This window comes from Amblyraja radiata, chromosome 28 (assembly GCF_010909765.2).
Source record: "Amblyraja radiata isolate CabotCenter1 chromosome 28, sAmbRad1.1.pri, whole genome shotgun sequence".
Classification (NCBI taxonomy): Eukaryota; Metazoa; Chordata; class Chondrichthyes; order Rajiformes; family Rajidae; genus Amblyraja; species Amblyraja radiata.
The window spans coordinates 28,447,732-28,464,826 of NC_045983.1; the positions used below are offsets into that span (position 1 = coordinate 28,447,732).

At 43.1% G+C, this 17,095-nt stretch overlaps 2 protein-coding genes across 5 annotated transcripts in view; one reads left to right on the plus strand and one right to left on the minus strand.

The window, feature by feature from the left end:
• Window positions 1–17,095, minus strand: part of c28h11orf54 (chromosome 28 C11orf54 homolog) — a 37,320-nt gene that overhangs the window by 16,261 nt on the left and 3,964 nt on the right. Inside the window, exons 1-2 of one of the 3 annotated variants that reach the window (XM_033046157.1) lie at window positions 4,513–4,629; window positions 3,818–3,989 (exon numbers count right to left, since the gene is read on the minus strand). In XM_033046157.1, the coding sequence (XP_032902048.1) occupies window positions 3,818–3,878 (61 nt within the window). In that variant the 5' untranslated portion in view covers window positions 3,879–3,989; window positions 4,513–4,629. Of the gene's footprint in view, window positions 1–3,817; window positions 4,114–4,512; window positions 4,630–17,095 lie in introns of those variants that run through there. The other 2 variants (XM_033046156.1, XM_033046155.1) reach the window with 2 other exon arrangements.
• On the plus strand, window positions 6,239–16,709 carry taf1d (TATA-box binding protein associated factor, RNA polymerase I subunit D). Of its 2 annotated transcripts, none has more exons than XM_033046153.1 (6): window positions 6,239–6,341; window positions 8,074–8,487; window positions 9,486–9,876; window positions 12,324–12,496; window positions 13,859–13,916; window positions 15,696–16,709. In XM_033046153.1, exons 2-6 carry the CDS (start codon window positions 8,279–8,281, stop codon window positions 16,314–16,316), a joined length of 1,452 nt encoding a protein of 483 aa, XP_032902044.1. In that variant the 5' UTR covers window positions 6,239–6,341; window positions 8,074–8,278; the 3' UTR covers window positions 16,317–16,709. The 2 variants fall into 2 exon arrangements, with proteins under 2 accessions (XP_032902044.1, XP_032902045.1); XM_033046154.1 differs by lacking the exon at window positions 6,239–6,341 and adding an exon at window positions 6,909–7,203.

The following is a 17,095-nucleotide window of genomic DNA, read 5'->3' on the forward strand; positions in this document are numbered from 1 at the left end:
GTTCAGTTGCCTGATAAGAGCTGAGAGAGGGGAGAGGAGGGAGTGACCGGGGTGAGACACGTCCTTGATCATGCTGGTGGCCTTGCCGAGGCAGCATGAAGTGTAGATGGAACCAATGGAAGAGAGATTGATTTGCATGCTGGTCTGGGCCGAATCCACAATTCTCTACATTATCTTGCCATCTTGGATGGAGCTGTATCCAAACCAAATGTGTGTTTCCAATCTAAAGAGGTGAATCCACTAAATCTCTCCGACCCAAAGTGAAGGACTAGCGACACCAAGCTTTGCCAAACACCTTGTGCCACGTGCTTCTTCTTCTTGTAGGATTCCGGCAGTGTAGACGCTGCTAAGCGTATTACTGCCCTCCACAGGTCAAAGTTTGAACTAAATTCTTACATACAGTCCTGTAACTTGCAGGAATTGAAGAACAGCCCTGGATATCAGTTGATGTTTCTCACCGTGTCCAAACAAAGATAAAACAGAAAAAGCCTCAACTCCAAGTCCTGTCAGTCTAACAAACAATACTTTTCTTTCTACCCTATACTTTTTACATTCTAGGAAAACATGCTTAACTGTCTCATTACTCCCACATTCACACAAGCCAGAAACATGTTTCCCTACAATGCACAAATAGTAATTTAACCCACAGTGTCCCAACCTCAATCTACACAGTTTAACTGATACAGAGATGTACAGAAACATATTTTCCTAACTTCAGATTGTATAGAAAAGTAGTGTCTACCCCTGACTTCCATTTCCCATCCTCTCTGCCATTCTTTTGTTAAGCCCTCTTTAATTATTTCTCTCAGTTCCACTCTCCCCAATGATACATGGATATCTATTTCTCTTCTTAAACTCTCCTTTGCTATGAGGTCCACCTGCTCATTCCCCCTCACCCCAGCATGCCCGGGAACCCAGCAAAAAGTGATGTTACATGCAAACCCAATTCTAGAAAACACACTCTTGTGCCACGTTTATTCCAGAACAGCCTTTTAACATCAAATCTCCTCATTACTACTCATGTGCAGATAAGGCTAATTAGTGCGTCTGACCTCGGAGTTGTTATTCAGCTCTTGTGTCTGGACCTTCACGTGAGGCTGCTGGCTAGATGCCAGCAGTAACAAGCTGTACGAAAATCCACGTGGGCATGAAGTCGCCACAAAAGCATACATAGAAACATAGAAACATAAAAATTAGGTGCAGGAGTAGGCCATTCGGCCCTTCGAGCCTGCACCGCCATTCAATATGATCATGGCTGATCATCCAACTCAGTATCCCGTACCTGCCTTCTCTCCATACCCTCTGATCCCCTTAGCCACAAGGGCCACATCTAACTCCCTCTTAAATATAGCCAATGAACTGGCCTCGACTACCCTCTGTGGCAGAGAGTTCCAGAGATTCACCACTCTCTGTGTGAAAAAAGTTCTTCTCATCTCGGTTTTAAAGGATTTCCCCCTTATCCTTAAGCTGTGACCCCTTGTCCTGGACTTCCCCAACATCGGGAGCAATCTTCCTGCATCTAGCCTGTCCAACCCCTTAAGAATTTTGTAAGTTTCTATAAGATCCCCTCTCAATCTCCTAAATTCTAGAGAGTATAAACCAAGTCTATCCAGTCTTTCTTCATAAGACAGTCCTGACATCCCAGGAATCAGTCTGGTGAACCTCCATACCTCAATACTCTTTTATTCCTGAGTAAATCTTACACATCTCCTGCAAGTTGTCTCTTGTGCTGCAGTTTACCAGATGCCACACTTGCAGTTCCTCGATTGAGAGGCCAGCATTCATGTTATTTAAAAATAAAAAGAAACTAGCTTGCTAATGCCCGGTCGGTAAAGGATCCACTGGCATCATTTGGTCTTCTAGGAACTCGGGACCCACCACTATAGTTTATTCCTGACTACCCTTTAAACTCCCCCTGGGATACAAGGAACTGCAGATGCCGGGATCTTCAGCAACACACAAAGTGCTGAATGAAGTCCTGTACTGGGAATGGATGGGCCTGTCCATTCCCACAGATGTCCTAGTGTTTAAGAAAGAACTGCAGATGCTGGTAAAATCGAAGGTAGACACAAAATGCTGGAGAAACTCAGCGGGTGAGGCAGCATCTATGGAGAGAAGGAATTGCCGTCGCCAATTCCCTCTCTCCGTAGATGCTGCCTCGCCCGCTGAGTTTCCCCAGCATTTTGTGTCTACCCACAGATGTCCTGTCCATTCCAGGGCGGCAGGGTGGCGCAGCGGTAGAGTTGCTGCCTTTCAGCACCAGAGACCCGGGTTCGATCCTGACCACGGGTGCCTGTCTGTACGGAGTCCGCACGTTCTCCCCGTGACCTGCCTGAGTCTTCTCCTGGTGCTCCAATTTCTTCCCACACTCCCAAGATGTACGGGTTTGTAGATCGATTGGCCTTTGGTTAAAAATTGAAAACTGTCCCTGGTGTGTCGGATAGTGCGGGTGTGATCGCTGGTCGGCACGGACCCGGTGGGCCGAAGGGCCTCTTTCCGCCCTGTATCTCCAAACCAAGGGATTGAGGGATATGTGGAAAAAGGAGGAACAGGGGTACTGATTCTGGATGATCAGCCATGATCATATTGAATGGCGGTGCTGGCTCGAGGGGGCCGAATGGCCTACTCCTGCACCTGCTTTCTATGTTTTGATGTTACTAAACTAAATGCCTTACCCTTAACTAGATGCCTTAAGAGGACTCATGTCAGCTCAAGACTTAGAAAAACTTGTACATGCCTTTATTAATAGTAGGCTAGATTACTGTAACGGTCTCCTTGCAGGTCTTCCGAAAAAAACTGTCAGGCAGCTACAGCTTGTTCAGAACGCTGTTGCTAGAGTTCTAACAAAGACCAAAAAATTTAAACACATTACACCAATTCTTAAATCCTTACATTGGCTTCCTGTATGTCAGAGAATTGATTTTAAAATCCTGCTGCTCACCTATAAATCACTACATGGTTTAGGGCCAAAGTATATCACTGACATGCTTCCACTATATAAGCCTTCTAGACCGCTAAGATCTTCTGAAACCAATCTGCTAGTGATTCCCAGAGTAAATACAAAACATGGGAAAGCAGGATTTAGTTACTATGCAACAAATAGCTGGAATAAACTTCCTGAAGATTTAAGACTTGCCTCAACTTTGACCACTTTTAAAACAAGACTGAAAACTTTTATGTTTACTTTAGCTTTCAGCTAAATCTTAACTACATTGCACTTTTAACTTTTGCACTTTTTATAATGCATTTTTAATTTTGCTTTTCTTTTCTTTTAGTTCTATTTTATTTCATTTTATTATTTCATTTATTGTATGACATGTCTTTATGTGAAGCACTTTGAGTCTGCCTCGTGTATGAAATGTGCTATATAAATAAAGTTGCCTTGCCTTGCCTTGCCTTACCCATTCCCACAGATGCTCTGTCCATTCCCTCCACATCTACCCTCTGTCCCCTCCCACAGATGCTGCCTGACCTGCTGAGTTCCTCCAGCACTTCGTAAACAACTCGGTTTGACAGATAGCGCCCTGTATGTACATTATGTGTCTTTGAAAGACACCAGCAGAGAAAGAACCATAGCTCACTCCACAATCATCGCCGCCTGCAAAAGCACAGTCTAAAGGTCGCATTTCTAACACAGGACACTAAGATTTATCCCCCTGGACGTTTAATGCGTCTGTTCTACCCCCTCGACAATCCAAATTGCATCGCCCCATAAATACAACACAGCGAGTTTTCTTCTCACGATTAGACATTGCAGGCAGTCCCGTGCGGTGCATTCGCCCGCTCTGTGCAAGGACGGGTTGTTTTTTTTTTTTACCTTGGCAAAACTCTTCTAAACTTGGGACATGAAGCGCAGACTTCTCAACACTCGCAGCCATTGCCGTCTATCCGATCCAAGCGAGAGAGAGAGAGAGAGAGAGAGGACGAGTTCCCAGTCGGAGCGGAGTTGCTAGCTGTTACTCACCGCCACTGGTGTAATATTTGACAAGCTGCAAAGGACAAAGTCTCAGTCACATACCAGGCTGGTCAAGGGGTGGGCGGTTAAACGAGGTAGCACATTAACCTGGCCCTGATAGAGGGTTAGAGTGAAAGCACTGAAGTAGACACCAAACTCATTTCAACCCAGTGGCATGAATATTGATTTATCTAACTTCAAGTAACCCTTGCTTTCCCTCTCTCTCTGTCTCCGTCCCTCCCCCATCCTAGTTCTCTGACTTGTTTCACTGTCCTGATTAATTTTATTGGTTGTTTGCTTCCTTGTCAGCTTCCCCTCGGCCATCAATGAAATATTCTACATTTCCTTAATCACCATCTGCTTTGATCCGTCGTTTTCACACCTGACTGTTCCATATCTCTAAGTCTCGCTCTCCCCGAAGTGTCACCCATTCCTTCTATCCAGAGATGCTGCCTGTCCCGCTGAGCGACTCCAGCATTTTGTAAAAATCTTCTAGGACGTTTGGCTTATTCTCCTCCTAAAGCTTGGAGGAGAATAAACCAAAAAGGATACAGTACCTCAGAGCATTTTTGTCTACCTTCGATTTTTCCAGCATCTGCAGTTCTTTCAAACAGTACCTCAGAAATAGTTAGTTAGGTATCAATGTTGCAATCTAAAGTCTTAATTGCACAAAACAAATTGATAAAAAATTGTTAAAAATGTAATGCTTTTCATAAATTCTAGGTGCAGAATTAGGCCATTCAGCCCATCAAGTTTAATCCAACATTCAATCATGGCTGATCTATCTTTCACTCTACCCCATTCTCTCTGCCTTAAAAAATATCCATTGACTTGGCCTCCACAGCCCTCTGTGGCAATGAGTTCCACAGATCCTCTGACTAAAGAAATTCCTCCTCGTCTCCTTTCCTAAGCTACATCCTTTTATTCTGAGGCTGTGCCCTCTGGTCCTAAACTCTCCCACTAGTGGAAACATCCTTTTATGTGGTATCAAATTGACCATGAACTATTGGTGGAACTTCAATAATACATTGTATGGTCAATTTTAACACTGCTGGTTCACTAGTAGTAGAGGAAATTCAGGAGGGAGTCCTTTGTTACAACCAAGTCCAAATTATTCTGCATACATAAGTATCAGGTCATCTGTTTAATTACTGTTGTATTAGATTACATTAGGAGAAGCACTCCTGAATCAATTGCAAGTGAAGATACTGTGCCCAGATCAACAGCCATTTGGTATCAAAGTAATTAGTAAAAAATACAATTAAGAAGTAAAGTTGTCAAATTTTAAAAATTGCAATTTTAGTGTAGCTTTCACAACCTCTTTATCATTTATTTTAGATATACTAATCGGGGAATAAATATTCGTCCATGATACAAGAAAGGATCTCCTTGGTCATCCTTTTAGAATCATTCACAAAAGACAGGGTTAGACTCGGTTTGGTGTCTGGTCTGAAGGATGGTATGTCACACAGTGCATCTCTGCCTCAGTGTTTCACTGGAGAGTCTGCCTAGAATTTTGGTTCCCATCTAGACGTCGAAAAAATGAACCCATATCCTTCTGCCCAGAACCCTTCAAATTTAGCCATGGCTGACCATTCTCATCTTGGTCTTCTGATCTTCTGACCATTCTCAGTCCCTGATCTTGGCAACATTGGGGCACTTCAACAAGCTGATTTCTCCTTGCATTACACAAACCTTTTAACTGGATGAAAATGCCTTGATCTAGGAGCACAATCAAGCTCATGATTATGGGAGGTGACAAAAATAATGGTTATCTGCCTGCCTCCCACTCTCTCAACAAAAAGAAAGAAAACGAAGGAGAGAGTAGAAGGAGGAGACGAACACCACAGAAAGCGAGAACAACCCAGAAGAAAAGAGAGACAGAAAGGTACGGCGATCCCCACTACCTCCCTCGCCCCCCCATCACACTCGCCCCCTCCCCTCCCTCCTACTCCTCGCTCTCCCTCTACCTCCCCCCCCCCCCCCTCTCCACTCCCTCTCCCCCCCCCTCACCCTCCCTCCCTCTCCCTTCCACTTTTTCTCCCTCCATATCTCTCCCTCCATATCTCGCTCCCTCCATATCTCTCTCCCTCCATATCTCTCTCCCTCCATATCTCTCCCCCTCCTGATCTCTCCCCGCCCCTCCTTCCCTCCCTTCCACCCTCCATCTCTCTAAAGTCTACATTAATAATATTAAAACTTAACTAGCGTGTAATGTTTCTTGCACCAGGTGTTGATGCTGTAAAAGGCAGCAAGTGAGAATGCAGCAGGTTGGATGCAGCAGCAGTCGCTGCCCGGCCGCGGAACCGGCGGAGCGGCTCTGTGAGCGCCGCCGGACAGCATTGGCAACGCACGTTTCCGCTGGATGGTGGGCACTGAGCTACAGGTAGGGAGGTAGAGGGATAGAGGGGGAGAGAGATAGAAGGAGGGAGAGATAGAGGGAGGGAGGGGGAGAGATGGAGGTAGGGGGAGATGGAGGGAGGGAGAGGGGGAGAGATAGAGGGAGGGAGAGATAGAGGGAGGGAGGGGGAGAGATGGAGGGAGGGAGGGGGAGAGAGGTAGAGGGAGGGGGAGATAGAGGGAGGGAGGGAGAGAGGGAGGGGGGAGAGGGAGGTAGGGAGGCGGGAGAGGGAGAGATAGAGGGAGGGAGGGAGAGAGATAGAAGGAGGGAGAGATAGAGAGGGAGAGCGGTAGAGGGAGGAGAGAGAGAGGGAGGGAGGGGGAGAGAGAGGGAGGGGGAGAGATAGAGGGAGGGAGGGAGAGAGATAGAAGGAGGGAGAGATAGAGGGAGTGAGAGGGAGGGGGAGAGAGAGAGGGAGGGGGGAGAGATAGAGGGAGGAGAGAGATAGAGGGAGGGGGAGTGAGAAATAGATAGAGGGGGAGAGATGAGGGGAGAGGGAGGGAAGGAGGATAAAGAGGATGGGGAGGGAGAGGGAGAAGAGATGGTGGAATGGGAGAGAGAGATGGAGGGGGAGATATGCTAAAAGAGTGATAAAATCCCAGTGATATGTATCTTATATTTAACCCTACCAGTCATGAGATTTTACAACTGCAGATGGCTTTGCTGCATCCCAATAGTTGTGTTATTAAGAAAGCTTGCATTATAAAGACAATTAAGTCATTCCAGGGGCAAAGAGGGCTGTGGGCGAGAGAGTTTATAACTAAGTTTCAATAACTATGAATCTATTTTGTTACTGCAAGCTAAAAAAAAAATAACGGCTGTACATTACATTATTCAATGGAGTATGGTTAGAATCATACAGCGTGGAAACAGGCCCTTCGGCCCAACTTGCCCACACCGGCCAACATGTCCCAGCTACACTAGTCCCACCTGCCTGCGCTTGGTCCACATCCCTCCAAACCTGTCCTGTCCATGTACCTGTCCAACTGTTTCCTAAACATTGCGATAGTCCCAGCCTCAACTACCTCCTCTGGTAGCTTGTTCCATACACCCACCACCCTTTCTGTGAAAAGGTTTGTACAAGTATAATAAGAAGCGATAGCTTGCTCGTCCAATGTCCGAAGTAACTCTTAAATTACTTCCCCACGGTGAAACTGGCAGACTGTGCGGATCCAACCGTAAGAACTCACAATGGTGACGTTTATATTGAATATATACTATATACACGCTATAATTTGCTGTAAACTTCAGGAAAGTACTTACAGCAGACTTCAGGAAAGTGAATTTTGGCAAGACTAATTGTGGTGAGCAGGTTGGGTATAAATGTGTGAACATAACACACTATCACATTAATTGGTACGGTGGCGTAGCGGTAGAGCTACTGCCTCACAGCGCCAGAGACCTGACTATGAGTGCTGTCTGTACGGAGTTTGTACGTTCTCCCCGTGACCTGCGAGGGTTTTCGCCGGGTCCTCCGGTTTCCTCCCACCCTCCAAAGACACATAGATTTGTAGGTTAATTGACGGTGTAAATGTAAAATTGTCCCTAGTGTGTGATTAGGGGTAGTGTTCATGTACTGGGACCGCTGGTTGGTGCAGACTCGGTGAGCCGAAGGGCCTGTTTCCGCGCTGTATCTCTAAACTGAACTAAAAAACTAAAATTACAGAATTGTACCACTGTGATACGGATAAAATGTATTCTTATTTTATTTCTGTAGGTGTAACGCCAAAGAGAACTTCATTTGCAAAACTACTCAAGTCATTCCACAAAACATCCATTACCAGAATGAAGTCTTTCCTGTGAGAATGTTATCTTCATCCATCTACTCAGTTGCCTGATGTTTTCTTCTCATGGGATAATAGAGAATTTGTAATTTAGGAAAGAATCCCTTGGTTGGATTTGGTTTGTTTGCCTGGACTCGTATGAATCGACTTAAAAAGAAAATGGAACATTCAAGAGGTGCTGGCAATGTGCAAGCAGATGCAGATGAAGATAGAAATAGTGTTTTGCTATTTTCAGATAATGAGAATGGGGCTAAACATTTGCAAAAGACTGCTCGAGTGAAAACAGTTACTAAACAAGCCGTCTCCAGCACAGATCACATTGGTCAAGCTATCCAAATTTGTTCAAGGTAAGCAACATGCTTGGTTCCAAGTGACTAAGAGATACGTTATTGGATTACTAATATCTAATTTGATTTAGACTGGATAATTTGAAAGTATCTCCTCTACAGTTTAAAGTTGACAGATTAGTTTATTGTCACATGCACCAAGGTACAGTGAAACACTTTTGTTGCATGCTATCCAGTCAGCGGAAAGACAATACATGATTACAATGGAACCATTTAGAGTGTATAGATAGGAAATGTTGCAGTAGGAATTGAGATTTAAGATTGTGGAGTGATTGTACTATGTGATTGTAGATGTGCTTCTGTCGCCTGGGTTGGACGCCATCTTGGAACACACACATATTTTCTCTTAAAAGAAAACTTGTTTACATGTAACCTCCCGATGGACAGCGTTCTCTCTGAAGAACATAGTTGCTAGCTTCATAAGATTTCCTTTGTATTAGGAGCAAATGGGTAACACGGTTTAGATTATTGTCACGTGTACCGAGGTACAGTGAAAAGCTTTTGTTGCGTGCTATCCAGTCAGCAGAAAGACAATACATGATTACAATCGAGCCATTTACAGTGTACAGATGATACATGAGAAGGGAACAAAGTTTAATACAAGGTTAAGCCAGCAAAGTCCGATCAAGGACAGCCTGAGGGTCACCAGCGAGGTAGAGAGTAGTTCAGGACTGCTCTCTGGTTGTGGTGAGGATGATTCAGTTGCCTGATCACAGCTGGGAAGAAACTGTTCCTGAATCTGAAGGTGTGCCTTTTCACACCTCATGGAATCGGCCCCTTTTAAGGATCAGCGTTATTGAAGATTGCGCATCTTCTTGTGGAAGAAACAATTGAACGTGGAGGTGAGCGGGTAGAATATGTCGTCCTCAACTATTGGAATTTTAACAATAACTACGGTTAGATTTCCTGAGATAATTTCTTTATTTATGTTTCATAATAGGCTGTTGTGAAATGTAGGTTTCCACGCTATTGGATGAATGTAATCTTTTGCTTTCTAGCGATAGCTCAGATACAATAAACAGCTTATTCAAGACACAGTCTCAATCCGCACCGGTGGCCAATAAGAGGAGGAAAAGTACAAGAACACCTTCAACCAGGTTGGATGTCACATGTCAAAATCGACTTGATTCTGAGATCTCTGATTCGGATGACGATCAAGGGTATCCAAGCATCTTGAAAAATGGTAAAGTAAAAAGACAGCAACGGTGCAAGGCATCCACAAGCAGCCATGGCCCTAAGAAACCTGCCCAGCGAAGAGGAAGGCCCCAATCATCCACAACTACAGCGGGGAAGAGGAACAAGTTGAGGGACCGGGGGCTTGAGTTTTCATTTGTGGAACAAGAATATGGAACAAAGGATTTGCCATTTAAGATGATTTATGCATACGAGGTAAATAATGAATCCTCAGTGCGACAAGGAAAGGTTTGAATCATGATCTGCAACTGAATATTAAAGACCAAATGGGGAGCAATCTTTGTGGAGCCATAGGATGTGGGGAGGTCCAAAATGAATAGCTCCCATCTGTTCCCCAAGAAAATGACAGTGAGTTCAGGGAGAGAGATGTTGATAGTACGGAGCATGTAAGTAGATGGAAGAGTTCCAAGAAGATTGAAGAGATAGTTATCTTGGAATGCAGAGGGTGGATAAGCCCCATAGGCCAGATGGGATCTATCCAAAGAATGCTAAGGAAGAGATAACTGGGGCCCTGATCAAGATTTTTGCACAGGAAGGAACTGCAGATGCTGGTTTAAACCGAAGATAGACACAAAATGCTGGGGTAACTCAGCAGGCCAGGTAGCATCTCTGGAGAGAAGGAATGGATGATGTTTCGGGTCGAGACCCTTCTTCAGACTGATGTCAGGGGAGAGAGTGGTACATAGATAAGGAAGTGTAAGGTGTGAAAGCAGGACAAAGGAAATTTAGAATAGATCATTGTTAGCTGCAAGAAGGTAACAACAAAGCAAACAGATAAAATGTAGTTGGAGTCAGTAAGACTGGTCGGAGAATTGGGAAGGGGAGGGATGGAGAGAGAGAGAGAGGGAAAGCAAGGATGATAGAGAGGAAAAGCAAGGCTGATGGAGAGGGAAAGCAAGGGTGATGAACCTTGCATCTTTAGCCACAGCTGAAGTACGAAGAAACTAGATATGTGTATGTAATGCTTGTTGAAGGATGTGATTGTGCTAGACGGAGTGCAAAGGATTTTCAGTAGCATGTTCCATGGTTTGGAGTGCCTTAGTTTTGGTGAGAGATTAAATGAGGTCTGTGCTTGCTTTCACTGGAGCAAAGGAGAATGAAAGGAAAATTGGCCCTTATGGGTGGAGGATAGTGTTAGTGTGCGGGGATCATTGCTCATTGGGCCGAAGGCCTGGTTCCGCGCTGTATTCCTAAACTAAGCTGCTGAATCATTTCCTCAAGCAGAGCCATGTGCAGCACAGTCTCATTTTGTGGGCTTTGATTCTCTCGGGTCGGTCATCTTGTCCGTTTCAGCATGTTCACTTTCTCCTCTTAAAATTTCCTTCATGCTCCCTCCCTCGAGGTTTCTCCGATGCTTGCTGGTCTGCTCCTAAACTCCCAATTGATGCAAAATGCCCACTCCCAGATCTTCACAAATCGCAGCACGTCCGGCCTACCTACCAATCCTGCCGTTCACCAATCCGCAAATGTTTCACACACATTATTTTGTTTGTGACGCCCTGCCTCTACTAATTGCGGTGGCGCAGCGGTAGAGTCGCTGCCTTACAGCGAATGCAGCGCCGGACACCCGGGTTTGATCCCACTACGGGTGCCGTCTGTACGGAGTTTGTACCATTCTCCCCGTGACCTGCGTGGGTTTTCTCCGAGATCTCCGGTTTCCTTCCACACTCCAAAGATGTACAGGTTTGTAGGTTAATTGGCCTGGTAAATGTAAAAATTGTCCCTAGTGGGTGTAGGATAGTGGGATCGCTGGTCGGGGCAGACCTGGTGGGCCGAACGGCATGTTTCCGCTCTGTATCTCTAAACTAAAAACTACTAAACTAAAAACCTGTATTCCATTGTACTCTGTAGTCCAGCTGATCTGGCTTGTGCACTTGCAAATATTGAAATCCATGATCTCCAGATTCAGGAACAGCTTCTTCCCAACAATCATCAGACTATTAAACACTACAAACGCCACCTAAACTATGAACCACAAACTGTCTTCATTGCACTGATTCACTGATATGATATGTTCTGTATTTGTGCCTACTATGTTCCGTTGTGCTGATGCAAAGCAAGAATTTCATTGTCCTATCTTGGACATATGACAATAATCTCTCTTGACTTGACGTGGAGACTTAAGGCTTTTTGTTTTGCACTAATGTTTTCTTAGTTTATTAAAGTTCTTTTTTTGTTTGTTTACTGAGTATTATGTTTACAGACCTGTTATGCTGCAAATAATAATTTCCTTGTTCCGTTTTGGCACATATGACAATTAAACACGCTCCTGACTTTGACCATTGACATGAGTCAAGAGACTCGTGGCTTACCAAGAAGAACACAAAGTGCCGGAGTAGTTCATCGGGTCAGGCAGCATCTGTGGAGAAGTTTGAGGTTACCCTAATTTGCGTAGGTTACCCAAAATGTCGCCTGTCCATGTTATCCCGAGATGCTGCCTGACCTGCTGAGTTATTTCAGCACTGGGGTTTTTTTTGTAAACCAGCCTCTGCAGTTCCTTGTTTCTATATAGATCTGCATAGATAATATGTTGTTAAATGGTAATTGTTCCAGACAATTGTTAACTTATAACAAACATACCACAATGTAATATAATGGATCACTTTGGTAAACTTTCTAATGTGAATGGTTTTATTTGACAGCAAGCGGCATTGTGTGGATTATTTGATTACATGAAGGAGCTAAAATGTCAAAACCACCTCATAACATCCTTAAAAAATATAGATGTGGACTGTACAGATAGAGAGAGTGGTCCAACCAGACAATACAAGTACCTGGATGAGAATGGACCACTTTCTCCCATATCAGAAAACAGGTACGTTTGCACTTAATTTAAATTTCAAAGTGAATGAGAGCATATGTTTGTAGTCTTCATTATTTAAGAAGTAAAAACTTCATTGTTGGAAATTGTCAGCTGGTCAGTGAGCGTCTGTGGTGAGTGGAATAGTGTTAGTATTTCATGAATAAAACGAGGAAAATGCTGAAAACACTCTACACGTCAGGTAGCATCTGCGGAAAGAGGTTTTAAGGAATAGGAGCAGAATTAGGCCATTCGGCCCATCAAGTCTACACTGCCATTAAATCATGGCTGATCTGGCTTCTCCCCATAACCTCTGACACCTGTGTCACCTGTTTCTGAACAAGAGAAACACAGTTAACATTTCAGGTCATCAAACTAAGGATGTTCAACTGTTCCACAGTTGCCGTCTGACCGGAATGTCTCCAGTATTTGATGTTTATTTCTGACTTCATTTTTAATTTATGTAATTTGATGTCATTTGTACCTGGCTGGGTGCAGTGAAAATGTTTTTGCTTACAAAGTACATATAAAAGTTTTAAAAAGTAATGTTTCAATATATGGCATACAACATTCTAAAACTGAATCGTGCAGAATGGGAAGGTCACAACTCTGTCTTATCCCCTACACTATGCTAAAATAACTTGTTTTAATCATGGAGGTAATAGAAACATTACAATTGTTTCCAGTGCTTCTGCATCAGGGACGGACAATTTGCATAGCTGTTGGCTATTTGGAGGTTTCTGTCAAGCAGTGTGCATGTATAAATGTCAGATCTGAGGAAGGATGTGCTTGCTCTGGAGAGGGCCCTGAGGAAATTTACAAGAATGATCCTACGAATGAGTAGGTTAACCTATGATGAGCGTTTGACGCCACTGGGCCTGTACTCGTTGGAGTTTAGAAGAATGAGGGGGGATCTCTCATTAAAACATGCAGAATAGTGAAAGGCTTGGACAGAGTGGATGTGGAGAGGATGTTTCCACTAGTGGGAGAGTATAGGACTAGAGGTCACAGCCTAAGAATTAAAGGACATTCTTTTGGGAAGGAAATGAGGAGAAATTTCTGTAGAGGAGGCTGAAAGTGAATATTTTTAAGGCAGAGAAAGATTCTTGATTAGTGTGGGTGTCAGAGGTTATGGGGAGAAGGCAGGAGAATGTGGTTAGGAGGGAGAGATAGATCAGCCATGAACCAGGCCTTAAACTATTCGGTAAGTTTCAATGAGGTCCCCCCCCCCCCCTCATAATTGTAGTGAAGGCTACCACTGCTTCAGCTTTACAAAATTTCTTATCGGGCAAATTTTGACACAATGTGTTGCTGCTTACATCTATCAATAAAACAGCAGTGTATTTTATAAAATATTTACATCTCTCTTAATGTTAGTGATGAAACCTGTATTGAAAACTTGGAAATCGAAGAGGCTATTGATGTAAAAATTGTGGTAAGTAAATTATATTGGATACATAGTTATTTCTGTGCGTTGCATGATTTAATACACAATATAGTATGCTGTACTTCTGAAATGCAACTCCTTGGCTGCACGACATAACTGCTCGATATAGTGCCCAATGTTGCATCTGCAAAATGTTTCACTAAAGAAGAACTCTACCTCGCGCTTTCTTAAAAATAATTTTTTGTTGAGTTTAAAGATGCAGCGCAGAAGCAGGCCCTTCGGCCCAAGTCTGTACTGACCAGAGATCCCCGCACATTAACAGTATGCTACACACACTAGGGGCAATTTACGCCAAGCCCAGTAACCTACAAACCTGTACGTCTTTGGAGTGTGGGAGGAAACCGGAGATCTCGGAGAAAACCCACGCAGGTCACGGGGAGAATGTACAAACTCCGTAGAGACCGCACCCGTAGTCGGGATCAAACCCAGGTTGCTGATGCTGTAAGGCAGTAACTCTACCATTACCTCACCATGCTGCCCTGTTTAATGTTTAATGAAATCAAGGGTATCTGGCAGTATTCTGAACTCGGTGACACCTACAAAATTTATGAAGTACATTATACCAGTGTATCAGAATATAATGTCTTCACTTCTTAAAATGATTGCCAACTTGTTGAAACACATTTAAGAAGACAAAATACATCAAATGGATACAATTCTAAAATATAGTGAGTTTTCATAATGTAAAATGAGTTCACTGCATAGTCGTTTTAAAGCAAGCTCATGATGCAGCTCTGTAAGACTACTTGTTAGGTCGCTTTTGGAGTATTGCCAAATGGCCGCCCCATTGCAGGAAAAATATCCAGGCTTTGGAGATGGTGCAGAGAAGATTTACTAGAATGCTGCCTGAATTAGAGGATTTCAGCCACAAGATGATAAACTTGAATTGTTTTCTTTGGATCATCTGAGGTTGAGGGGAGACTTGAGAGAAGTATATAAAATTAGGAGAGGCATAGATAGGGTAGACAGTCGGAACCATACTTCTCAGGGTGGAAATGTCAACACTAAAGAGCTATAAGGTGAAAGGCGGAAGGTTTAATGGAGATGTGCAGGGCATGTTTTTGTACACAGTGTAATGGAGACCTGGAATGCACTGACGGGCAGCGGTGGTGGCAGATACTGTAGTGGCGTTTAAGATGCTTTTCGATAGGCACATGGAAGTGCAGAGAATAGAGGGATATGGATCATGTACAGATAAATTAGATCCGTTTAACTTGGCATCACCTTCAGCACAAACATTGTGGGCCAAAGGCCCTTTCCTTATGTTGTGTTGTTCTATGTTCAAGACTTCAGACATATTTTGGCAACTACAGAATGCATTATGTAATAGACAATTAATTGAGTTTTGTATCTAAAACGTAACCGAAGGCTTATTTTGCCACATTGAATACAGAATTTATGTTGAAAATATTGGTTTAGATTTTGCTGTGCTTTATGATCAGTCACTACCTGTCATAGATTATTAGCCCATGTTTGTCTATTATTGTAGTGTATATAATAGTGAAAATAATGGAAATTATAACTTAAAGAACTGAGTACTAGAATGGTATGATTTGTGTTGTGTGATACATTCATTATCTTATCAGTCTCGTGAATATGTGAGTATGCGCAGTGATGATGTTGACTTCCTCAGGCTGTTCTTATTCTGCCTTGGGTCACACTGACACCTACAATTTTATTGTTTTTATTATACCACATTTATAAGAATAAAATAATACGGCTAATTTACTATTCAATCATTGTTGACAATCCTTGTTTTACTTGCAGGAGAACAGCTGCTTCATAGTAGAAAAGCCTGAAAAAAAGAAAAAGCGCTTGAGGAAAATGCATTGCAATGGAAAAAATAAAAGGCGACATGTAAAGAGCAGTAAAAATAAACACAAGCATGAAGCCAAGGGTAAAAGTAAAGACCATGTTAAACATAAACAGGAAACTGTTGAAGAAAAGAACCATGTGATACAAAAACTCCCACCGCATGTGCCTTTTAAGTTGAAATCAAGCAAGATCACGAAGGGAAAAGTAGCAGACCAAACAGCTGTTGATCCTTGCTGCCTACAGAACACCAGCAGGCCATTAGATAAACAAGCGGATGAAGAAATGGAGACTACACTTTCTCGGAAGAAAAGCAAATCCAATAAAGACTCAAAAAAGATTACGGGACACAGGAAAAAGCACTTAGCATCGCAAGAAGAGAATGTTCCAGAAAGTGCATTAACAATGTGCCAGAAAGTCCTTTGCAATGGCACCCCTCAAAGTAATATTTCGCAAGAGAGGAACAATTCTGCGGAACAAGCCAACAAAGGCGCAAAATTATCATCAAAGTCAGTTCTAAAAAAGAAGCATAAACTCTATAATGGGAACGGTTATTTCACTGGTTCATCATTGTAACAAGGGTAGTTTAGGGTTTTGTAATAAGGGTAGTAATTTTACCTGGTCCCCATCCAAAGCTTTTATTTAAGAATGAATACTATAACATCTCAACTGTGTTTTATATATGTATGGCACATTTTTATTTCATTATCCAGGCCAATATTGGATTGGGAGGAGACACAAGGAACTATAGATACTAGAATCTTGAGTGAAATACAAAAAGTGCTGGAGTAACTCAGCGTGTCAGGCAGCATCCGTAGAGGGGTTGAATAGTTGACCATTTGGAACGAGCCCCATCTTCAGACTGATTGTGGTCTGGGTGTGAAAGCTGGAAATGAGGTGGTGCAGGTCAAAGCCTGATAAAAGGACAAAAAGTGCCGGAGTGACTTAGAAAGTCAGGCAGCATCTCTGGAGAACATGGATAGATTACTTTTCGGGTCGGGACCTTTCTTCATGTCATCAAATAGATGACCCAAAATGTCATCTATCCATGTTCTCCAGAGATGTGTCTGTCCTTTTGTGTATTAACCAGTATCTGCAGTTCTGCACCTGGCAATTGATAGATGGATGCTGGCGAAGGGTTTGATGGGCCGGTGGGTGGCTTTACATTTCACCCCTCTCCTTCTCGTCTCTAGCATTTGTACTCTCTGTCACCAATTAGTAAATTGAATTGTTGACCTCTAAATTGAGGTTTTTATTTGTGCAAATGTCATTCTTAATAGCTTATTTTGTTATTTTATACCTCAGAATTTTATAATATGCTTTTACTGGATTAAGAAAGGAACTATTTTAAAACT

Excerpts from the sequence above, each read along its gene's own strand:
- taf1d (XM_033046153.1), top strand. The coding sequence starts at position 8,279 with ATGAATCGACTTAAAAAGAAAATGGAACATTCAAGAGGTGCTGGCAAT. Across the intron at positions 8,488-9,485 it reads GCTATCCAAATTTGTTCAAG|CGATAGCTCAGATACAATAA; the intron begins GTAAGCAACATG and ends TTTGCTTTCTAG. Across the intron at positions 9,877-12,323 it reads AGATGATTTATGCATACGAG|CAAGCGGCATTGTGTGGATT; the intron begins GTAAATAATGAA and ends TTTATTTGACAG.